Source organism: Notamacropus eugenii, chromosome 2 (genome assembly GCF_028372415.1).
Source record: "Notamacropus eugenii isolate mMacEug1 chromosome 2, mMacEug1.pri_v2, whole genome shotgun sequence".
Lineage (NCBI taxonomy): Eukaryota > Metazoa > Chordata > Mammalia > Diprotodontia > Macropodidae > Notamacropus > Notamacropus eugenii.
In genome coordinates, this window is record NC_092873.1 from 434,619,194 (window position 1) to 434,644,613 (window position 25,420).

The following is a 25,420-nucleotide window of genomic DNA, read 5'->3' on the forward strand; positions in this document are numbered from 1 at the left end:
AGATTGGGGAGGCGTGGGTAGAAAGCATTTCATTTGAAAAAGAAATGGAGATTTTGGGTGGATAGCAAGCTCAATATGAATCGATGGTAACCAAGAAGTTTTAATATGGTTTTAGAGACTGCATTTTAAGGAAGGCATGCTGTCCAGGATTAGGGAAATGAAAGTTCTATTGTGCCCTATTCTGCTCAGACCAAGTCTGGAATATTGCATTCAGTTCTGATTGCTACTTTTAAGGGAAGACATTGGTTCAGACGATGATAACCAGGATTGAGCCGTATGCCTTATGCGGTCTGCCTGAAGGAACCAGGAGGTGTTTCGACTCCTTCTTCCTCCACCTCCTAAACTGCAGGTTAATCTCTTTCCTTTTGTCCAAGACTGATAGTCTTTTTTGAGCTGGGAGGGATTTTAAAGATCAGCTGTTCCTACCCTACTCCCCTTTGACAGATCATGACCTGAGGCCCAGAGATAACTTCCCCAAGATCCCACAGCAGAGCTATGGGTCTCCTAACACCTAATACTGTGGTCTTTCCACATTTGTCATATGAGAGATCCTTATAGCTATGTTATGTCTATATGTCTTCTAGCACTGAGATTCCTGTCACAGAGGGGACTCTAGCCATGACAACTGATATATATTTGATCCAAAGAAATATGCAACAGTTTTAATAAAAGTCAGATAATAGTCCTAAAAGAAATAGCCTTACCTCTGCCTTGACTCTCTCTCCCTTTCTCATGTGGTAGTAGAATTCTGTCCTGAGGGAGGAGACTCTTAGTGTGCCTACCTGTGGTCGATACTTGCCATCTCTGATCTAAGAGTGATGGTGACAGGAAAAGAAGGAAGGTTTGGACCAGACCTGATGAATAATTTTTGTGAATGGTCCAATTTACTGAGCTCCATCTGGTCGTCCTCCTTCTTGCCCCCCCCAGTGCTCAAATGATTGGGTGTGTGTGAATGCACACATGTGCTCACACACATGCAGGCTCATGGGGTCAACCTCTATTAACCATTTTTACTAACTTACAGATTTCCTTCCTTTGAAAACACATATATGCATATCAAATCATTGGTGTAGCTCATGCAAATAAAAGATGTGGCCTGGTAGGCAATAGGAGACTCTATGTTGGTTCTTGAATTGAGCTCCAAGGTGGTAAATGAGGTATCTAATGTTTTCTTTGGAGATAAAAGGTTGATATGCAAAGACACTTTGTTCCCGTGGACCTCAGGTTAGACTGACTCTCCTCTTAATTTACTACAATGGAAAGTACACTGAAGTGAGCCTTCCCCCCCCCCCCCACTCTTGGGTGTATATCTCTGGATATTTATCAGCCAGATCTCACTGATGATTGGCACAGAAGCTTTGACTGGCTCCATTTCTGACCTGGACCATTTGGCTCCACCTTACACAGCCTGGTTCCCCACCCTAGCTCACCATTTTGGTGCTGAGCTTAGTGCACTACATCTGATTGGCTTTACATAGAAATACTGTAACTCAGAACTCCCCAGCTCAAGAAATCTACCAGGCTCAGCTTCCCCAGTAGCAGCAAACACCAGTGTGCACCATCATGGTTGGCCTCTAAATTGAGACTTAAGAAAGCTTGATATTTCATCCTGGTTTTGCTCCTAACATCCTTCATGGCCTTGGGTAAGACTGGTGACTTCTTTAGGACTCAGTTTCCTCATCTGTCAAATGAGTAGATTGGACTAAGTCAGACTCTTAATTAGCTCTAATATTCTGTGATTCAAAAGTCACCTGATGTCTGAAGACTGACGGTTTATGAGCAAGGGTGCCCTGTACTGTATTATACACATGGAACTTCTCCATGAATACCTTAACATCCCCTCATTGGTCTAAAGGGAGAAAAAAGACAAACTCAATGTAGGGAGTTGGTTTTGAACAATTTTTATTATACGTTTAGTGTTGTCTATACAAAAAAAATCAGTTGGGTTTTTTTTTACAGTGATTCCAAAAAAAAAATCCGAATAATTTGGCCTTTTCATTGTTCATGCAGTCAGTTTATAAGTCCATGAATTAAACAGTTCTCCATGGCCCAAGAATCTTCCCTGCTGTAGGTCACTCGTGACAGCCTCTGATACTCATCTACTGCTGATAAAGTTGGTTAATGCAAAATAACTCAGAAGAAGGGGGAAAACGTATGTGAGAGGCATTAAAATGAGGTCTGCCATGGAAAGTTAAATATTTAATGAATGAAAAAAAGACCAGACAGATGGGAGAGAGTGGGAGACTGAAGGAGAACAATGGGAAAAACTTCTCCCCTAGCAAAGAACTAATGAAAATGTGCAGTGCAAAGGGGTGGGAAGAAAGAGAAGCCCAGCAGGCTTCAATGAGGGGTTGGGGGGAGAAGGACAGGGGAAAGGAGACACCATGGGCAGAAGTTCTGAGTGAGCAGCGAGGGCTGCAAGGACCAATGCAGAATAGAACAGGCGCTGGGATAGGGGACTGGTCCTCCAAATAAGAGGAGCTCATGGAGAAGTTGGCAAAGAGCTGGGTAGCCGGGCAGAGGGACAACACTGACTGAGGAAATCTCTTTCTGGGAACAGAAAAAGACATAGGGACAGGTTCATCCATTGTGTGTGTGTGTGTGTGTGTGTGTGTGTGTGTGTGTGTGTGTGTTTGCAAAAAGAAAAGGGTTGATAGTACACAAAACTCTGAATTTCTTTCCCCAGATTTTTGTGTTTATTGCTTAACTGAAGTCTTTTTGTCTTGTGCTGACTGGCTGGAGTGGCCCAAGGCAGAGCATCCCACCACCCCTCAGCTCCCTGCTGGCATGAGCATAGAATGACTGGAGGCCTATCCTTGGAGCATAATGTGTAATGAGGGTCAGGTATGGAACAAACAAAAGATGCCATCCCAGTAGTAGGCACACCCCATGGTGTGCCCTCCGAAGCTAAATGACCAGTCCACCTTTTCCTCTTTAAGCCATCTGACATGTTCATTCTCTTCTGTTGTCCTGGGAGGGTTCCCAAATGCAAGGTTGGTTTAGTCATGAGTCATGAGAAAATAAAATTGAATCCCTAGAACCAGAAGACTCCTATCTGCAATGCATCCTCAGGAGGGGCAAGTCCATTTAGGTAGGAAATGTCTGGCCATCAGGGTCCAACTTGAATAAAAGGATTCTTCAAATCAGGTGAAACTGGCAACCTTCATCCTTGTCCATCCTTGATAGAATATCCATATAATACTGATGTGATGTAAGTAGGGCACAGGTCCTAGGGTATGGCTAGGATACCTGGGACCTCTCCACTGCCTGAACCTATCTCAGGAAACACTGCTCTTAAACAGGAGAGCACATTAGTCCACGGGCTCTTCACCAAATTATTTATGTGAGGGCTACTGTAGAGGCTGGGTACAAATCAACTGTTCTGGATGCCTTGGTTTGAACAAGGTGAGGATTGACCCAGAGCCAGCCTGGAATGGAGTTCTATGCATCCCTCCTCCTGACATTTCAAGTTTTTGGAGTTGTCCATCCTGCATGTCACATCTATATCTTGACCTGCAGTCTTGCCATGACCCCCTGCTTCTCTTGAAGGCACGCTTCTCCTAAACTGGGCTATGTAGAAGGTAGGGCCTGTGTCTTATACAAACTCTGCTACCTCTTCCAGAACCTAGCAGAGTGCTCTGCACCCAGCATAGGTATTTTAAAAAGATTTGTGTTAGGGTCTGGTGGAAAAAAAACCTTATGGAATTGGAGTCAGAATAACGGGGTCACTGAAATCCTGGATTAAACACATCGAAGTGATGGGATTAGACACTGAGAATTTAGGCAAGTCTTTTCTCTGGGTCTTAGTCTGCCCATCTGTAAAATGAGGGCATCAGATTAGATGATCTCCAAGCTCCCTTCTAAGTGCTAAATTTTATGAACTGACTTCATCAGGTTTTCTACGTATCTGTGTTTTTAGAAGAAAAGAGGTCATTGGAAGGAAAGGGACTTACTATTGCAGCAGTATTGGCTAACATGTTGGCTGGGTCTGGGACCCAAGAGAAACCTGGATGCCAACTCAATACTCAGTCTGGGGTAAAGATGTACCCCTTGTCACCCCAAGATGTAGGTATTGGTAAAGGATTCTGATCCATGAGGGTCAATTCATACAATATGGATGGACCTACTTTCCTTGGGTCCTTTGGTTCTTCAGGACCCTACTCTGTCCATGTAGACTGTATGATAGATGCCATGGGCAGCCAAAATATAAAGGGCTAATAGTCTTGTCTCAAGAGATTGAACATCTATCTGGGATGGGCAAAGATCTGGAACAAGTTACGCCTGGTTCTCCTTTCTACTTGACCTCAATGAAAACACAAGACACAAGAAAGCAGATTCCTCTTTCTCTTCCCTGCCCCCCTTCTGCCCCGCCCCCTCCCCCCCCAGACTCTAACCAAAAAACCACAAAGCTTTTCATGGTAAGGCTGGGAGACACAGGGAAGGAACAGATCAGTACCTCTTGCCACCACAATATCCATGCATTACCTCTGAAATCTCTTGGGTAGAGGGATGAGGCACAAGGAGCCTTATCAGTTTGACCAAGGTGGCAAGGCATTTCCTCTAGAAGGGAATCCAGGAGTTCCCTTGCACCCACTCTCCTGGTCACTTTGAAGCTTGTTTTTGCAAGGAGTTTGGCTTGTCCTCTTTGGGCTGTTCCCTGGGGCTTGGAGCCAAAGAGCTATTAAGCTTTCACCAGATGGACTGTGGTCAACAAGTCAATACCCACTTTATTCCAAGACAAAGGAAGTCACAGTCCTTGTGGTCTAAAGGTGAGGATAAACACCCTTCTGATGGGAGGGACTGTAGCAGTTGACAATTGTGGAGGGGAGGGGAGGGAACACGACATTCTGGGTAGCTGAATTTGGCTTTCCTCTCCAATAGTGAGCCTGATGTTGATACTGATCAAGCCCTGGCACGATGACCAGCATTCCCACTGCCCTCCATCACCACTGATTCCAGCTAGACTGGCTGAAGCACCTGTTGGGTTTTTTTTGTTGTTATGTTTTCTTTTCTTCCAAACTCCTGGCACCTGCTGTAGTTTGGTGACTGCTTAAGAGACTTAGCCCAGTAGCGAACTCTGGTCAATACTATTTGCCTGCTGACCTGGGGCTAATGCCAGCATGGGGTTGTACCTGACCTGGTGATCCCTGATGCTCTGCTTTCCAGAGGCAGCTGCCCACACTGCAGGTGACCTGCCCTGCCCCTGGTGAGCCCATGTGCTTTATGGATTTGATTGAGCACATGAAGCATGGGTCAGTCAGCTGGGTACAGAGAGAACACTTGCTTCCCCAGCAGTAGGCTGAATCCCCAATCTCGAACAGGCATCTCACAAATGAATTTGAGTGGGACAGCACCTTTATTGCCTCAGCAGTTGGGAAAATCATGGTTGTTGAAACACTAGAACTGGGGACCAAAGGAGGCTTTGGTCTTTCCTTCCCTCAAGGTCCTTGCTGGAAAGGTTCATAAATAGTTTCATGAGGATACTTCCTTCTGGAGGAAGACATCCTTCCCTTTGAGGTCCCCTCTGCCTTCAGCAGAATGGTCTGTTGCCTCTATATTGGAGCAAAGGAGACCCTGAACTTGCTCCCCCCCTACCCCATTTCAACATCAGAGAACTTCTTCCTGTGGAAATAGGTCTAATGCTATATCAGGCCAATCCCTGGGGCATCTGATCACTCTCAGATTTGAATAATGCACCCAGCTTATATCTCGGGTAGGTTTCCCTACCTGCCCTGTTGCACAGGACAGTTTAAGCTTTGTTAGAATGATTTTCACATCACACACAGTAGTTTTGCTGTTAATACCTTTGGGACTTGGAGATGCGGCAAATGTCACTGAAAAACAATGGGTCTTTTACCAGCCAGTGGCTGGTTCAAGCTTCAGGATGGTACTTGATCCATGACAGGTGAAACAGCAACATCCTCCAGAGGTGTGATACAGTTATGGAACAGGTCTCCAGGACTGTGCTCACACTCACCATCTCTCACACACCGGCTAGGTAACTTTGGTTTTTAAGAAATGCGCTTGCTCAGTGGGGACCAGGAAGGCACCACCGTTACCTTCACGGCTGGTGGGAAAATGACTCCTCTCACCACAGGTCTGGGCTTGGCGCTGAGTGGTCATTTCTTCTTCTGCTGTGAAGCATTGCATAGGTGGCCGGATTCTCCATGAGTCTGATGCCTCAGGGGCCTTGGGGCTTGCGGTGAGGGATTGTGAACCCCCAGAACTCCAAGGGGAGCTGGGAGCTGGGTAAGGCATAGGAAGAACATTGCAATGAGAGAGATTCCTATCTGGGCAGAGGTGGTAGAGTGCTGTTAGTATTGTTACCTTATGCTCTGTAGATATGGAAATTCCCCAACAGACCCATAACACCAGTTTGGTCTCGGGTGGGGGACAGACTTGTGGCCCAGGCCTTTCAGGAACTCACCAGTGACCACCGTTCATGTGACATGTAAAGTGTGAGTCTTGATACCCTCCTGAGTGGGGAGCACAGAGATGAGAAAACAAGGGAGATCCCTCTCCCACCTTTCAAACTGTCAAAGCCTGACACAAGGTCCACTCTCCTCTGGGTTGCCATGCTGAACTCTTTCTCATCTACTTCCAGGTCAGGGGCTGACCTGGATATCTTGGATGTTCTTCTCCTTCTAATCCACTGTCAAATTTAGAGTTTTACTAAGGTGAGAGGAGGAAAGCCAAAATCTAGAAGCTGCATTCTTTTCTTGTTTCTCTAGGCCCAAACACTCTTACCTTCCTCAGGTACCCAGAGCTGGTCACAGGAATCAAAGACCTTTTCGTTCAAGCACCACCTTCTCGTTCCTGCAGTCCAAGACCTCTTCATCAGGATAAAAGTAACTCCATAGATTTCGAGGAGGTTGGGGAGTTATATCATAAGGGAGTGGTAGCAAGACATGTGGAAAGCTCCCAACATGAGTCAGAGAGAGGCATGAGACCCTGTTCACACTCTTTCTGTCAAAAAATACTGTTGTTTTGCAGAAAGAAGCCAGGCTCAGGTCAACGAGGACAAAGGCGGAAGAGAAGGAGGCGGTAAGGGGGCGCATGTGGCCCGAAAGGCATCCTTTGGGAATGGAGGGGCCCAGAAGTATCTGAATACTAGAGATTCTCTGCCCTATTGCTGATTGATCCTTCTGCCAGGCTCTCGCTGCTCTCTGGGGAGGGGTTACCCCTCCATTCTCTTCCTGGGATTTATCTCCAAAAGAAAAACAAAAGTGGAAACTTTTTTTTTGGAAGGCAAAGTGGGGAGGGGGGGAGGGAGCGTGTGTGTGAAGGGGAGAGGTACCATAACTAAGAAGGAAACTAAAGGGTGAAGTGTTTGCCAAATAACTTATGTGTGTGTTGGGGGCAAGGTGGAGAGGACAGGGATGGTCTGGTTCTGAAAGCTCATGTGGGGTATTTGCCTGAGCCCCAGGAACCTGTTCCCTTCTGGCTCAGCTCAGGCCTGGTCTCCAGCTCTGTGATCACCCTGTTGGCACCCGAAGGGTGGGAATGGGAGGGAGGGAGTTGAGAGGAAGGGGGAGAGGCTTTGCTGCTGGCTGGGCTGTCACAGGTCCATGTTGGCTCAGCTGATCCCTTGACACTGGCGTCTCTGATTGCCATGCCTGCCCTCATCCCTTTGGGTGGTGGTGGTTTAGTAGTCAGTCTGCAGTGGGTTTTTTCCTCCCCGCCTCCCCTCCCCCCTATTGACTAGAGCAGCTGTGTCTGTACGAGCCGAGCTATGCCAGGGAGTAGATGGCATTGACTGGCGATGTGGCCTCTGAGCTTTCGTTCCCTTCTGTCTCTTCCTTGTCCTTTTTGACTGTGTATTGGCCAATGAAAGATCCATCCTCATTAAACTGTCCTTCTCCCCCCTCGCCATAGTCCACCAGGCTGTCATCGCTCTCTTGCTGCTTGATGGTGCCATCCAAGGATGTCTGGCTTCCTTGTAGGGGCTTGTTGTCCTCATCACTGGTAGGAATGGGAGAGGTGCAGGCAGAGAGGGAAGGGAGCAGAAGGAGACAGCGTTAGAGGTGGAGTCCAAGCTACCAGAGTCAGCAAGGCTGAATTCTAGAGCACAAATTCCCTACCAGTCACCAGCAGGCATTCATTAAGTACCTATTATGTGTCAGGCACAGGGTGGGATAGAAAGGAGAGCAAAACCAGTCCGTGCTTTCAAGGAACTTACATTCCAATTAATGGGGGAGACTATGCAAATACCTCAGTACATACAAGAGTTGTAAAGTCAGAGGACCTGTCTCCAGCTGAACGTTCACTGAGAGAGGGGGGGAAGGTTGAGCAATTACAACGTGTGAACCCAGGCCACCCCATTTCTGGAAAGAGGCTCTACTGCTTGTTCAGACGGATAAGGCAGGCCCTGCAGCAGAAAAGAATCCAGCTACAAAGAGAAGCAGGGGCCCAGGGTCTGAAAGAAATAAAATCTCCCTTGCCTCTTCCCTTGGAACACAACATTGCAATCTTTCTGGAAGTCTGTTAGGTGAGTGAGAGACAGAGGCGTCTGTAGCCGATGGAAAGCAAGCAGCCAGCATGTGCCAGTGAAACGAGAGACCATGAAACTGTTAACTAAGTTCATGAATATGAAAGATTTGGTGAAGCAAATTAGTGAGATATTAGGGAAACTGGCCTCTGGTGTCACCTTACACTGTGGGGGAAGGAGAGAACTTCCCTCTCCATAAATTCGTTTCTGATCCTCTCCCCATCTGACTCTGAATTGCTCCCCTGTACCTCTCCTCCCTGAATGGTATGCTGTTTAGAACTGGGTGGAGAATAGGGTATGTACTTATTCTTGATCCTGATTTTACGCCTCTCAGTCAAAAGCAACACTCAAGTAGGGCAGTGGTGAGTTAGGGATGGGGACGGGGAAAGGGAGAACAAATCTTTTTCATGTCTTAGGTGGGGAAAGGATTTAGGTCTGGAAAGAACAGACCTTTGTCCTGCCAACCCCAGAAACTGGAAACATACCAGACCGTGGCTGGCCCTTCAGTTACCTATGTTCTACCTTTCAAGAGACCATATGCTTAGATATGGAGAGAGATCAAACAGAGGAGCAGAGAGAGGTGGCATTCCAACTTGCCCACAAAAGTCAGATCAAGGATGAACAACTCTTTCCTCCCCATGGCCTTCCCTCTCTTTCCCCTGCCCCTCTGAAGACTCAGTTTGGTTTTAGGGCACTGACTGTAGTCTGGATCTGCTCTAAGACAGCAGATGTGGTCAACATATTCAATTAGTGGGGGCTGGGAGGTGTTCTTGTCTCCAGCTGGGTCTCAGTTTTCTCATCTGTGGAATGAGAAGTTAGGAGTAGATAGTTTCTGATGTCCCTTCCAGCCCTACATCCATGATCCTAGTCTGGTCAGGGACAGCCCAAAGAGCAATCTGGCAGAGGATACTTGTTTCTATGGCTGGGATTCAACAGATACTGTGTAGGGTAGGACTGGTTGAAAAAACAAAGCCAGGCAGCAAGCCAGAAAAAGCACACCCTGCACTGTTGAACTGAAAATAGAAAAGACAAAATCCCTCTGTACTACCCTTTGGGGAGGCTAGGCCTCACCAAGGGTGGCTGAGGGCAGGACATGAAAGGAATGGGAAAGAGCCTCTCCCTGCCTTCACTTTCCAGTGTGTCATGGTGGGCCCAGAATACTATGCAGCAGGCTCTTATATGGGTAGTGAGTGCCTGCTAGGCATTGTTCTGACTGCTGACTGCCAGTTGGTTGCCTGATGGCAGCTTTGTGCATTGGGGCTGCCTGTGGTTGTCTGGACAGATGAGGCACAGCATGAAAGAAGGTGAGGAGGGCAGGGCACATCTAAAGCTAGGATACTAATTGAGAGGATGAGGAAAAGGAAAGTGGATGGACTCTCCAAATCCCCCAATCTTGTCTGGAAATGGAATGTTTCTGGCCCCTCTTACTCTCCAGCTATTCCATTATTTCTGTTCTTTAGGTTCAAAGAGGGCATTCTATACCTATGAGGTCCAGGTCCTTGAGCTTAGGTACTGATATAAGGTCTCTTTTATAGGTTTCATGGACTCATGGGCTAGAAGGGACCTTCCAGATCACCCAATCCAACTCTCTCATCTTGAAGATGAGGGAACGGATGGCCAGAGAGAGGTGACTAACTTGTGCAAGGTCACACAGGTAGAAAGTAGGACAGCAGGACAGCAGGAATTTGAGCCTGGATTTTCTGACTGCAAACCTAGTGCTCCGTTATACCATACCAAAACACAATACCATGTGGCTATTTGCAGAGTGGTTGGCTTGTTCAGCCCTGGCCAAAAGTGAAAGCCATTTAGGGACATCCAAAATTGAATAAGGTGTTAACATGCACTTTGAAAGAGGGCAATAATACAATTATCCGTTTACTCCCCACTTAGGAAGAGCAAGAATAAGAATTTGTTTTGTTTGTCTCCAGTCAGGTGGATCTCATAATAGTTTTGAGTGGGTAGAGTACACACCTGGTTATAACATACTCCTTATGTGAAACATAAAACCAAGGCTCAGTATTTGTGGGGATTACATTTTAGGGCACAGGTAAGAGCACTGGACTGGCTATAGTTCCCTCTCTGTCGCTTCCTCTCATTGGGACCTTGGACAAGTCACTGTTCTTCACTTATTTATTTAATTTATTTATTCATAGCATAGGAAGGTTGGACTAGATTTCTTTTTTTATTTTTATTTTTAAGTTATGGAATAAAGCAAGTATTTCCATAACACAGTATGATAAAAAAAAGATGATTGCACATGAAACTGTAACTCTGGTATGTACAACTTGTTATTCTTTTTAAATATATAATAAAGTTATCATGTGGATTTCTTTTTTGTTTCCCCTCTCTCATGCTCTGCCCTAGAGATGGCTACCAATAGACGCAAATATGTATAGATATGCAGAATCATTTTATACATACTTCTATTTATCCTTCTCTGAATACAAATGATTTCTAAGGTTGCTTCCAGTTTTTAAGTCCTATGGTTTTATGTCCGTATGCCTCAATATAGGTCTCAGAGGTTACCCACTGAGGGGAGGCTTTGGTCGGCACCAGATGGTATCCTGGGCATCTAATCTCTAGGTTATGCTATAACCTCTCACATGGAAGGACTGGGTTTGGTACTGGAATGGGAGGGAAGAAGTGTTTATTTCAATAAAAGTCTACATTCACATAATGCAGCAATGTTTGCAAGCTCCTTACTCAGATCAAAAAGGAGGCCAGAGCATTTATAATTGGAAGGAACTTGAGAGATCATTGAGTGTAGAACTTCATTTGATTGATCAATCAATCAAAGAAGCATTTCCTGAGCACCTACTATGGGTTAGGCGCTGAGGGTACAAATAGAAAGGATGAAACAATTCCTGCTTTTAAGGATCAGTGAGGACATGGAGGCCCAGAGATGTTAAGTGACTAGTCCAAGGTTAGCAGGTAGCAAGTGATAGAGCTGGGATTCAAACCTAGCTATACTACTCCTAGTAGGCTTCATCCCTTGTTTCTGATTTGAAATCTGGAAGTGTCTTAAATCTTCCATCTGTGTTGGGGGTGAGATCCCAGGCAGTGTCTTTAAGAGGGTGCCACCTTGTCCTAAGCAATTAAAATGAACAAACTCAGCATCACTTGTCCTTTTCTCAAGGTGTCATCAGAGAGGACAGAGATAAAAGCCTCACCAGAGAGAAAATCTGCTTGGTGACCTTCTAGCAAATCTGTGCAGTTCTGTTAAAGAGACAAGGGGAATTTGGGGGGAGAGGACAGGATGATGGACAGGAGAGGACAATGACAGTGGAGGAGATGTGACTTTCCTTTTGGGTGGAAGATGGAAGAGAAAAACATACCTATAATCAAAGGAGCCATCCTCTTCCTTCTGGTCTTCAGGGTCAAGGGGAACATCCTTCTTTTCTCGAACTGCAATCAGCAATAGAAGCAAAGAGTCAGATACAATGCACAAGGCATATATCATGGGTTTATCATGCCCTGGCCACACAGCATATGGCTTGTCACACATGGTTTGTCACACTTTCCAAAGTATTTTCATATATTCGGATTCCACAGATGTGGTCTTCACAATAGCCCTTTGAGGCAGGTAGGGCCAGGATTATGAACCTTATTTTACAGAAAAGGAAACAAACTTGATGAAGAGAAGTTAACAGTCCAGGGTCTCCTGATTCTTCTCTAGCCCTCTTTCGACTACACTAGATACCAAAACAAAAATGAAACAATCCTTTGTCCTCAAGGAGCTCATATTGAGTTGGGTTTATCCTGTAGCAGGAGGACAGGGAAGTTGACCAAGGAAGAATTTTCTGAAACGGGAAACTTTTGGAGATCTTTAGATCTTCCTTCTGAGAGATCTTTATTGGAGCTCTCTGAAGAATTCATGTGTGTGTGGATCCTTTAGACCACCTGAATTCCACCTTGGGGACATGGAGGTGGATTCAGTGATTGTACTCAAGTCAACCCAAAGACCAGGGTAGGGGATCAATCAAAAGCATTAGAAGTCAATCAAAAAGCATTCATCAGTGCATTCTGGCCCACTTTGTGTTGGACACTGTGCTAGGTGCCTGGGATAAAAAGATAAAAAAAGATGCAATCTCTAATTTCACAGAGCTTACACATTGTTTTGAAAGGAGAAAAATGCTCATTGGCAAATATTCTTTGTCCTACCTCATATATTCAGATCTCTTTTGAACTCACTCAATCCACTCATACCTAATAAGAATTTATTAAATACTGGATAGAGCAGCAAGGTTGGAATCAGGAAGATTCCTCTTCATGAGTTCAAATCTGGCTTCAGACACCAGCTGTGTAACCCTGGGCAAGTCATGTAACCCTGTTTGCCTCAGTTTACTCATCTGTAAAATGAGCTGGAGAAGGAAATGGCAAACCACTTCAGTATCTTTGCCAAAAAACCCCAAATGGGGTCATAAGGAGATGGACATCACTGAGAATGAAATAAGAACCTATCAGCAAGGCAATGGATAAGGACAAAGCAAAAAAATCAGTCCATGTCCTCAAAAAGATAACATTTTCTACTAAGATCAGATGCAGAACTCTTTATACTCCCAGGGCATATAGAGAATTGGGAAGCAGAACTGAAATAAATAAGAGGAGAGTCTGTTGCCATGGAAGGCTCAGTATCTGTTGGAGATGGATGCTCTTGTGCCCCCAGAGAATGGGAGGAATGGAAGGGATGCTATTGGAACATAGGAGATTAGGGTGCTTGAAAGGATTCCTGTTCTGCTCCTCTCTGATGCATATATCATGTAATATTGTATGTTATAGTTAACTGGGTGCCCTGCTCCCTTTCTAGACTGTAAGAACCCCAAGGGTAGAAACCATTAAAATCTCAAGTCTAGCCTTATGCTTAATAGGTTTCTCATATGGAATTTGTTTTGCATCTCAATGGGATTTTCCTGACAAATGTCATTTCTTACAGGGTCATAGGGTCAGAGACTGAGAGCTGGAAGAGACTGTGGAGGCCCTCCATCCCCATCATTCTGGATATCGCTTGCCCTTCCTCTGAGAGATGTTTCTGTCTCCTGAAGATTGAGAGAGCCTCATACTCTAAGGAGCAAAAGCATTGTAGTATATGTATATATGGAGCCTGTGACCCTAGTTTGTTTCTGCTGGAAAAGCTCAAAACCCATCCTCACCCCTTCAACACTGCAGTGAGGAAGGAGATGCCTATTAGGTGAGTAAGACAGGGGCTCTTAAAGAGCTAATTGAGATGCTCCTCTCCCTTCTCTACCACTTCTTGTGTTCCAGGGATCCTCTATCTCTACATTCTAGAGAGATGGTGAGTTCCCGAGTCTCTTCTCCAGAGCATCCTTTGTGTGCTCATTCCATCATGCCCCAGAATACTCCCTGCTCTCTCTCTCTCCCTCCCTTTTCTTCCCACCCTCCCCTCTCCTTCCCCTCCCCTTCCCCTCTTAGGTCTTAATGATATTCAGGATGAAATAAAGCTAATTCCCTAACAGATGGGGGTGGGGGTGGGAAGAAAGGTCATTCCTAATAGGAGTCAGTCATCTCCCCCACCCCTCCTAGGGCTCCCAGGACCTCTTTGACAGCCCACCTTAGGCGAACTTAATTAACTCAAGTGCTTTGTGGTTGTCCTCAGATTTAGAAATTAGACAGGAGGGTCATATTTTCTTATTCAGTAAGGCTGGGCTCATTGAGACAGCTGAGCTCCCCTGGATCTGGCAAGCTGGGGGATCTTGTTGGCTTACGGGAAAGCTTGATTGCTTTCCTGCCATAGGGGAGGGGGGGTGGAGCTCTGTTGTTTTTTCCTCTTACCTGGATATTTCCCTCCTCTACTCCTTTTGATGAAGCAGACAATGAGTAGGATAAGCACCAGCAAAGCAATCGCACACATAAGCCCGATGAACCATCCTTGGGTGGCGATGTCCACCTGGTTCCTGGTGGAAGCTGGTAGGGAAAAAGGGACAGTAGGGTGGGGGTTGGGGGAACATCAAAAGAAGGCAAGTTAATAGGATCTGACAAGAGAGCTTGGGGAGGAAAACAGAGATAAGACTCATCCGAAAGTCCATGTGGATGTTTTCTCTTGGAGACTAAAGCTAGGGGTTGCCCAGTCTGCTGGCCCAAAGTACCCATCAAAGAAAATATTCATTAAAGGAATAAAGAAAAAAAATCCATTAAAGAGCAGAGGTCAAAGGATGAGGAAAAGAGCCAAAAGAAAGGGAAGATGCCAGGTGGGGGAAGGTGCCAGGTGGGGGCAGCTGGAATAAGTAGCAGAAAGTGGAACAGGACCTGAGAACAGCATGGGGTTAGGGGTGATCTAGTCCAAGAACATGTTGCAGGTGTGCAGTGGCCAACCTGGGCACCCCAGCGTGGTGTGGAGTGAGGGTAGCCAGGGAGAAGGCCAGACGTGTGCTGATGGCAATGAGGCCTAATGAAGACCTAGGGCAAAGAGGCATAGTTCTAGCAAACTTCCCACTGGGGCTGGTGATCTCGACAATTCACATTCAGATGGGTCCTCCAGATTAATGAGATACTTTCCTCACAATACCCCTGTGAGATAGGTAGACCAAGCATTGTCAGGCCCATTTTACAGATGAAGAAACTGAGACTTCTAGAGGTGAAATGACTTGTCCATGATTACATATTTAATGATAATTTAAAAAGCTTATATTCATATAAAACTTTAAGCTTTATAAATCACTTTGACTTAAATCTCATTTGATCTCCACAACAAGCTTTTCAGGTAGGATGAGCTAATTTTTTCCCATCCATTTTTACATAGGGAGCCAAAACTCAGACATCTGGAGTAAGTGGACCAGGTCACACAGTTAGGCAAACAGCAGAACTGAGATTTGAATCAGGAAGTCATGGCTCCAAGATCAGGATATTTTCCAACACACTAGTCAATGAGTACCAGAAAGCTGATGAGGGATTCAAAAGCCCACTCCAGCTGAACGAGCATGATGCCCATGATAATGCTCCCAGAGCTAACAGGGAGTCAAGAGGGAAGGACACCAACTTTTTCTTGCATTTAGAATTGCCTGGACAGGTTGAGAGGCACAGCCTTAATCAGTTTCTGTGTCTTTGACAGGCTCATAATTTCCTAGAAGTCAAGGAACTTTTCTCCCTTCATATAGTGCCTAGTATGGTGCTAGGAGTGCTATCTATAATGGAAGCCTATTAGATTTTTAAAAAATGGCTGGGTAAGAACTGTGTCTACTTAACTCACTCTGTGCCAAACATGGCTTATTGCCACTCATAGAAAGACCCTTAATCAGGGCTCTTTGATTGACTGATTGAACCCCCCTATTGCTAAAGATATGGTGTGAGGGGAGTTACAATTCTTCCTGATGATCCTTCTCCTGCAAAACACACTCCTGTGATTTTCTTCATTTGTAGGAGACCAACTGAAGTCAATTCAAGAAGAGTCCTAACCCATCCTGCTCCCACCCCCACCACACATAAACCCACACCAGTGGGTTGGGTTTGGTAAAGGGCCTCCTACTATGGTTGGCATATCTTGGTGTAGTAGAAGGAATGTTGGATCTGGAATTAGAGGATTTGGGTTTGAATCTCGGCTCTTATACTTGCTACCTGTGTAATCTTAGACAAGTCACTTAAACTCCGTGAATGGTTTCCTCCTCTGTAAAATGAGGGAGTTGGACTAGATGATCTTTCAGCTCTAACTCTATGACCCTATCATTCTTTTGTAATCCATTTGAAAGGCATGAATGAAGACAGTCACAGGTTTCCCAACCTAAGAGCCCATTGGTGCTTTGGCTGAAAATCAGAGGGCTGATTGAATTTGGATCTTTCATCCTCCAACTAGCCCACAGACCAAAGCACAAGAGCAACTTGCCCTGATGCTCAACCTATCATGGCAAGGATGACTTACTTGAGATCAGGGAAGAAATGGGACAGATACAGAGTAACCACAGAGCCACCCCAGAATGTAGAGATTCCAGACCAAGCTGTTTCATGCAACTGGGTGACATTTCAGATATGTAGATGGCCACAGTCAGTAACCATATTGTCCCTACAAGGTAGACTGGAAGAAACAAATCTTCAAATCTCTAAGATGCCCAATTGCTTAAAGAAGCCGGGTCTGACAGAGTAATACTCCATTACAATACAGCCTACTACTGGGATTGGGGTAGAATGTACCATTTAAGTCACATCACTCAATATCTCCACTCTACCTAGCATTTCCTAGTTAAACTATACTTCTCCCACCTTGAAGTCAATTTTAGTGTTGTTCGGTTGGACTCCCTCCTTCCTGCCCATGACCTTTCATGGAACCACTATCATCATTGTCCAGACATCTCTCATTGATTTGGTAGCACAAACTTCATAGTGGTTATTCCAGACCTGATCTCCCCCTTGAAGAACCTTGCCTCCTACTTACTAGAGAAGACTGAAAGCATCTGGATTGAGTTCCCTGGTCTTCACTTCAACACATCCCTGTCCCTAAAGAGGAATCTTCTCTCCTCCTTAAAGCTATATCCTGGACTTCTTCCCTCCTGTTCATGAATCTTGTTTTCTCAAACACCCCATTGCCTCAATTTTCTTTCACTCTTTTTATGGCCTTCTCCCTTATGTTTCCCAATATGTCTCTAACACTGAAATCCCTTTCATTTTAAATCAAAACAACAACAAAAAACTTCACTTGTCGCTTGGTAATAGCTACTGCTCAATTTTCTCCATCCTTTAATTGATAAACTTCTTGAACATGTGGACCTCACCCACTGCTTCCACCTCCTGGTCATCATTCCCTTTTATATCCCCTGTAATCTAACTTCTGGCCTTACCACTACAATGAGGTTTCCAATAGCTTTTTCACAGTCTTCAGTTGTTTCATCTCCTTAGTGGTGTCTGATGCTATCAGCTCTGTCACCTCCTCCTCTGCTCCCTCCTTCACAACAGAACACTTTCCCTGTTTTCCTTCTATCTCTCTATTTGTTCCCCAATTATTCTCCCCCATCCATGGATGGCCTCCAAAGATGTCTATTTTTCTCTCTACCTTCCCCACTCCTTCCATGAATTAATCTACATTCATGGCTTCAATGACAATGACAGACAGGATGATTTTAATGGATTGAAAGCTGTCCTGTTCATGTCTGCCAGTGACCCTGGGCAACTTATTTAACCTCTTCCCCAGACAACTCTCTAAGACTCTTAAGTTGCAGACCAGGTGCCTACCCACATGGATGGAGGGAGTCTCCACAGTGGGAGTCCTCTGTATCAATGGAATCATAGGCCCAGTAAAGAAAAGGCGATAGATGACATAGTGTTTTTAAAGCTTGCAAAGAGCTTTTCATCCATTGACTCACTTGATCTCTATGTGAATGTCTCTGAAATCTGTAGTGCAAGATATTTCCTCTTGCCAAACCAATATTTTTCCCAAGTCTAGAGGTTCTCCCCATTTGAATGTTCTGTCATCATATTAAACTCAATATGTTCAAAAGTGATTTAATGATCTCAGCTTCTCCATCATTTTTGCTTCAAATTACCCCATTTTGTGGTCAATGTCAACATTATCCTGGATTGTTAGCCTAGAAAATTCCTTCCCTCTCCTTAATCTCCAACTATCTAGTCCAGGGGTGGGGAACCTGTGGCCTCCAGACCACCTGTGGCCCTCTAGGTCCTCAAGTGCAGCCCTTTGACTGAGTATAAACTTCACTGTGAAGTGAAGGCCATGCTTGAGGACCTAGAGGGTCACAGGTGGCCTCAAGGCCACAGGTTCCCCATCTCTGTTCTAATCTGTTCCCAAGTTCTGTTGTTCCTCCCCTCTATTTCAAAATGTCTCTCAGTTCTCATCTTTTTCTCTATTCACATTGCCACTGTCCAAACCTGAACTCTCATCTCTCCATATCCTTATCTTCTCTTTCTCTAATCCCTTATGCATACTCTTGCCAAAATAATCTTCCTAAAAGAGCAATATCATCATGTTACTCATGCTTCTTCTCTAGAACCTATAATGGCTCCCTAGTTCGTACCACCCCAAATATCAGCTCCTTCAACGGACTTTCAAACACCTCTACAATGTGATGTCACTCTACAGAGCCAACCTGGCTTCTCACAACACATCAACAAGCATTTATTCTAACTTCCCAACACAGGATTTCCATACTAGGCAGATTGGTATCCTTGTCTTCCACACATGCCAAGCTCATTTCAACCTTCACCTGTTGCCACTTACCCAACTGGAATTTGCTCACTCTTCTCCTCCCTCTATCCAAATCCTATATATTCTCAAGTTTCAGACCTACAGGAAAACTCTCTTTGGTCCCTGCAATTTCCAATTACATTTAGCAATGATACCGATCTATTTGACATTGAATTGTTTTTTAATTATTTCAAGAGTACTAGTTTTATCTTCCTAGCTAGATTATAAGCTTTTTGAATTAAGGGTTTCTTCACTATCCTTCAGAGCCTAACACAGTGCTGGGAATATAGTAGGCACTCAGTAAATACCTGTTGATTGATGTATTTCCCCAAACATAACATAATGCAATGAAAGTCTAATATAACATAATTGAGCCTTTAGTAGAACATTAACTCTGTCTGTCCATGCTATCATATAAAAGGGTTTTCTAGAGTATCAAAGTGAATATGGTGACCCCTCTGCTTAGTGGGAAGGATGAGGGCTGATTGCTTCTAATTTCCCAAAGGCTACATGACAAGAATCAATGTTGGTTTGAAATCAAGGCCACAAAGGCAATGAACTGAGGTATAACTTTTATTTGCAAACTTAATTGGAAAGGAAAGTAGGCCTGTGTTTACAGAAAGCCAGTCCTTTCTTCAAAACCTCTGCCTCTTCTAGGGGTGGCCCCTTCCCTTTGAATATAGTACCATACTTCAGAGAGAAGAGGGGGATAGAAAGACAGAAGATGGCATGCCACCTGATATATGGCACATACATGTAGGAATCAAATCCAAACATATTAAAGTAGTCTAATTAAAGGGTTAGAAAATTCATTTGTGAGCTCTGGATCTATCCCTGTACTTGACTTCTTAAAGAGTAGAAGCTGCTAAAAGGTAAGCCTTCCATAGATTATTTATTCAAGTATGAAAAAGGATTCATAAGATGGTCTCACATGTTGGACTCCAATAACAATTTTCATAAGGAGAACCCAATTTTAAATAAATTTGAAAATTTAAATAAATTTGGTACCAAATTCAATAGATTAATTCCATTTATTTAAAGATTGCAAACCCAATGTGATAAAATCAGAGTTCTAAGACCTGGCTGCATTCATCTTTGTTCTACCCTCCAGTTCCAACTGATACAAACTAGGACAATTCCATGTCCTTATACTGAAGCATCTGAGAGACTCAGGCAAAAACCTCCTCCTGCCACAGAGAAGATGGGACAAGGTTTTCTAAGCTACTTTAGAGATGCAAAATTCACAGACAACAAGTTCTAATGGCTTCAATTCTAACCAGATTAAATAAATGGACACAAATTTGAGACCTATTATTCAATATTCAAAGAAAAATTACATTTTAGAAACAGGATAGGGTCCTCTGACTGATGGGATGGAGCTGAGATTTATTCAAGAAGCACTCTGAATTGGCTAACTTCAACCAAGAACAATTTCACATTTCTCCCTCTCCAACTTGCCCCACCCCACCCTGGGTTGATGCAAGAAAAATAATTTTCCCCCAGCTGCAGTGAATGAAAGATGGACTGACCACAAATAAATCTTTTGACTGCCCTCTGCTTTTCTGTGGTCCTGAAATAGTCCTTAGGGCACTCGGTCAATATAGTGCAAGTATACCCCAATGATGTCTCCTTTGTCCCTTTGCCCCGAAGAACAAGAACAGAAAGGCTTCTGGAATCAACCAAGGTTCTATGTTAATGGCCTCTGGGGTCCCATTGGCCTCAAGAGCTTTACGTAGGTGATTAACTTCACATGCAGGATATTTGTGAGGTGGGCCAGAGCTTCTGATATTGTTCTTGGTGGCTTTCTTATTTTTCCTTGCTGAGCTGCTAAGGGACATTACTCTTCATTAAATGAAGAGATACTCTGTGCCTATCTAAATGATCAGTGGTTGGGACCTGTCAACCTTTGCTCTCTCTTGTTTTTATGAGGCATGGGATTGGAGGAACATAGGAAGCTTTCTGCTGCCCTCCTCTCTTCATGTATTTTCTAAGAGGGTAAGCACATGCACACATAGCTAAATGTGCAGGCATCTCTCACTTTGTGCATCAGCAGCTGTGTGCTATGTGTTTGGTCTACATCTCTTCCTTGAACTTGTTAATAATAATAACAGCAGCTGGCATTTATATAACATTTTAAGGTTTGCAAAGCACTTCAAAAATATCTCATTTGATCTTCACAACAGCCTTTTGAAGTAGGTGTTATTATTATCCACATTTTATAAATGTGGAACCTGAGGCAAATAATTGTTTTTAGTGACTTGCCCAGGGTCACACAGCTAGTAAGTGTCTGAAGATAGATTTGAACTCAGATCTTCCTTACTCTAGGTCCAAATATTCTATTACTATACTATAATTTCCCTGAGGGCAGGCGCTGTATCTTATATCGGCTTTGTATCACTCCTATAACCTAACACAGTGCCTGGCACACACTCACATTTAACAAATATTATAATTATGGATTTAGAATGAATTAGAATCTTAGAGATCTGTTTCAGACCTCTTAGTGCTTGGAACCACTGTCTGTCTTGGTTTTCTTCCTACCCAGCTGATCACTCCTCAATTTCCTTTGCTGGTTCATCATCCATATCCCATTTGCTTACTATCAGTGTGTTCCAAGGTTCTTCTCTGGGTCTTCTTCTTCCTCTTCTTCTTCTCTTTCTCCTCCTTCTTTTTCTTCTTCCTCTTCTTCTTCTCCTCCTCCTTCTTCTCTTTTTCCTTCTTCTTTGTCTTCTCCTCTTCTTCTCCTTCTTTTTCTTCTCTTCCTCCTCCTCCTCCTCCTTCTTTTTCTCCTTCTTCATATTCTTCTCCTTCTCTTCCTCCTTCTTTTCTCTTCCTTCTCCTCCTTCTCTTTCTTCTTCTTCCTCTCTGTCTCTCCATTCTTTATTTAGTGACCTCATTGACTATCACTGGTTTCACATCTACGTACAAATGAGTTCCAAGATCTACATATCTGACCCTGGTCTCTCTTCTGTCCTGCATCACTATCTACCTACTAGACATTTTGAACTAGATGTCCCATGGGCATCTGAAACCCAGCATGTCTAAAATAGGACTCGTTATCTCTTCTCCAAAACTCATTGGGCTTTTGGAACCTGCTGAACTTTCTTCTTCCTTACTTACCACCATTCTTCCAGTCACTCAGACTCACAAACTCAGAGTTATTCCCAACTCCTCATTCTCCCTCACCTTTTATTCAGTTGCCAAATCTTGTCCTAGAATTTCTTCCCATACAACCTCTCTAGCATTTGTCCCTTCTCTTTATTCAAACAGGCACCACTATAATTCAGGCTTCAACACCTCTCACCAGGACTATTGCAATAACCTCCTAATTGGTCTTCCCATCTTGATTCTCCCTCTGTTCCCATCCATTCTCCACACAGCTTCCAAAATGACTTTCCTAAAGTGACAATCTATCCATCTAACTACCCTACTCAATAAACTCCAATGGTTCTGTATTGTCTCTAGGATCAAATATAAACTCCCTTGTTTGACATTTAAAGCCCTTCATAATCTGTTTCCTATCAACTTTTCTAGCCTTAATTTTTATATATACATGCATACTATTTACATATACATACATATATGACTTTCATTCTCACATTCTATTTCCTAGCCAAGCTGGTTTTCACACACTGGTCCCTCCCCTGCCATTGTCAAGCCTTGGCACTCTTTGTCCCCAGTTTCTTGATGCATTTTGTCCCCACCTCTCACCCTTAGAATACCATTTTCTTCAAAACACAGCTCAAATGCTACCTTTTACATGCAACTTTTCTTGACCTTCTAGCTCCACCCCCCAAAATACCCTGTGTCTATTTTGCACATAGTGATGTATGTATGCACACTGCCTTCCCTGATAGAAGCTCCTTGAGAGCAGGCACAGAGTAATTTTTGTCTGTGTCCTCGTTGCCTAGCACAACATCCAGTACATAGCAGGCATTTAAGGAATGCTTGTTGATTGACTGATTTTGCAGATAAGGAAACTAAGGCCCACAGAGGTTAAGTCAGTGGCAGAAGCAAGATGTGAATGTAGGTCCTCCTGTCCTCATATCTAGCCATTCTTTTTGTGGTAGCAGGCTGTTCAATCTGGATCATACAACAGTGACCAGCCTGCAGGATCACTGTGAATTGAGTGTTTGTTCCATGGAAACTTTCCCCCCCTCTAGACTACAGAGGCAGGTTTCTGGGGAGAACACTTGGAGGGTTTGTCTTCTTTGGTCACTTTGAAAGCAAACTGTACTTGCATTTACAATGTTGGCTTCCTCTAGGAAAGGCTGGGCACCATTTCCAAAGATCATTTTTCTGAATCCAACTCTGCTCTTGCCCTCCCCCTTCCACTCCCCCAGTGTCAGCTTCAGGTCTGTTTTGGACCAAAATCAAACATATGCACCAATGAACAGTATTCCAGAACCCCTATTGCTTCAGAGTCTAGCCACCTGCACTGCTTTGTCATTCACCCAGCTGCCATGCTGGTTTCCCCATTCCTCTCCTCTGCCTCATCCCCAAAACCCCTGTGACATGATGGGCCCAAGTGAACATTCAGACATTCAGCCTCAGATTGGCCCTCAAGGCCAGAGGAACCAGCTGGGTGGCTAGCCTCTCTGAACCTTGAGGGAATGAATATAGAAAGCTGTATGGTACTAGGAAAAAGATGCCAGCCCTAGAGTCAGAAGACGTAAATTCAAATCTTGCCTATAAAACTTAATACCTATATGACCATAGACAAATCACTTAAGAGTCCCTGGGCTTCCCTATCCTCATCTGTAATATAAAAGGTTTGGATTAGAGCCCTTCTTGAGATATCTCCTAGTTTGAAATTTGTCATCGTATGATTTATGTCTAAGCTGGGAAGGATTGGGCAGAAACATTTATCTCTAACGGACAATGAATTTCTTTTAGTAGCTGGACCTTTATTTCTCCCAAATGAGATCTGGGATAATCATCTGAGCCAAGAGCTTTAGTTATACACAGGAGAAGGGAAAATGTTTTGCAAACCAACTTTCATCTTATAATGAGTTTTTCCTTTTGCTTGTGAATTTTCTATCTCCATCTGAAAAGGTACTACCTGAACGTGGGACTATTTCCTCCTCCTTCTGAATTTCCCTTTGCATAGGATCCTATACACAGGGAAATTTTTAAGATGTGATGCGGACTCTCAGACTGAGCTTGAGTTTACATTAGCACATGGTATCCTGTTGGGAAGTGGCTCCTTGCCAGCTTGTCACTTTGTCTTCTGCTCCATTTACTGAGGAACTGGACATATCATAGTACTACAGGGTGAGGAGTTTGTCTATTTATTGGCCCTGGCAGGCATGTACCTTAGTACTGGGGGACACCCTCCTTTATGCCAGAGTTGAAAAAGTCAACCACTTTTCACTCATGCTAACTTTGGGGTCCAAAGGAAAACATAAAATAAGCCCCAAATATAGTCATTAGATTGGGAAAGTTGAGAAGTGAGGATGGCACAGAAACAGGACTTTGCTGCAGCTGCTAGTAGGATGAAGCATTATCCTGAAAGCCCATGGATACAAATTCAGTTAGCCCCTCATATCTGATGGGCAGAATTTTCAAGGTGGCAGGTTTTCTTTTGACACAAGGACGGTTCTAGCAATTAGACTTGTCCAAAAAGAGAATGGGGTTGCTTTGTTGGGCAATGAATGGATAGAGGGTATTTATACAATACGTAAGAGATTGCACCAGGTAGCCTCTAAGGTACCTTCCAACTTCAATAATAATTATATTAACAATTAATAATGTGAATATTTGGTATAGTGGAAAGATTATTAGCTAAGGAGGCAGAGGACTTGGGATCAGATTCTGCCTCCAATAGTTCACCATATGTATGATGCTGGGCAAGTCACATGACTGCCCTGTATCTCAGTTTCCTCAATTGTAAAATATGGGGGTGGGATTAAATGACCTCTGAGGTCCTTTTCAGCCCAAGATTGATGAACTCGTGATTCTGCAGCAGAGATAGCAACCAAATATGTGTGTACAAGGAAACAATATACATACAGCAACCCACAAAACTATACCTGGAGACAGTAAGCAATCATGCACGCACCCACTCACCAACGCATGTGCAAACACATATGAAACCTTTTTCAAATACAAGTGTATACCAAGCATTCTTCTTTGGCTTCATTAGAAAGCTTTGGGTTTCTTTCTACACCTCCAACCATCACTCTCAGAGTCAATATCATTTGTTTCCTTCCAAACTGCACAGGCTCCCCAATGCCTCTCATCCCATCCTCTGGTTTTATTTGTTCCTCTTTGGTTTCTAGAAACCTTTAGACTCTTGTAAGTGTGACAAGAAGAGAAGACAGCCATGCAAGATTGGGGGTGGGGAAGTCCTAGTTCTACTCTCCATGACAAGTCAAGCCGGAGATGGAATGCCTCATGCTTTTGGGGGACAGCTCAGACTGGCCAAATCCCCTCTCACCTGAATCAGCAGTCTGAACAGTGACGAGGGAACTCGTGATAGCAGGCCTGTTTTGGGAATAAACCCGGAACGAGTAGTAAATCCCGGGATTGAGGTTGGTCAACGAGAAAGATCGGGCCTTAGAGTGAATTTTTTCTGACCGGTTGCCTGAAGAACAGAAACCTTAGGTCAGCTCGGGGTCTCTTGAGTGAGTAGCCAGAGACACGACATGGGTCCCTGGCCACCTGTCAAGGACAGGGCTGGGCTACTTACAGCTGGGACACCATGTCGGGTCTGCATGCCCAGGCACTTGTGCCAGCCCCAAACAGAGATCACTAGACTGACCAGATGAGCCCTTCCTGCCTCAATGTTG

At 44.2% G+C, this 25,420-nt stretch overlaps 1 protein-coding gene across 7 annotated transcripts in view; it reads right to left on the bottom strand.

The window, feature by feature from the left end:
• Positions 1–1,885: 1,885 nt before the first annotated feature.
• Positions 1,886–25,420, bottom strand: part of NFASC (neurofascin) — a 240,381-nt gene continuing 216,846 nt past the window's right edge. For 6 of the 7 annotated variants that reach the window (XM_072648074.1, XM_072648073.1, XM_072648072.1 and 3 more), the window contains 3 exons: positions 14,279–14,410; positions 11,824–11,893; positions 1,886–7,962 (listed from right to left, as the gene is read on the bottom strand). In XM_072648074.1, the coding sequence (XP_072504175.1) occupies positions 7,731–7,962; positions 11,824–11,893; positions 14,279–14,410 (434 nt within the window). In that variant the 3' untranslated portion in view covers positions 1,886–7,730. Of the gene's footprint in view, positions 7,963–11,823; positions 11,894–14,278; positions 14,411–25,068; positions 25,216–25,420 lie in introns of all 7 variants that reach the window. The other variant, XM_072648077.1, reaches the window with a different exon arrangement.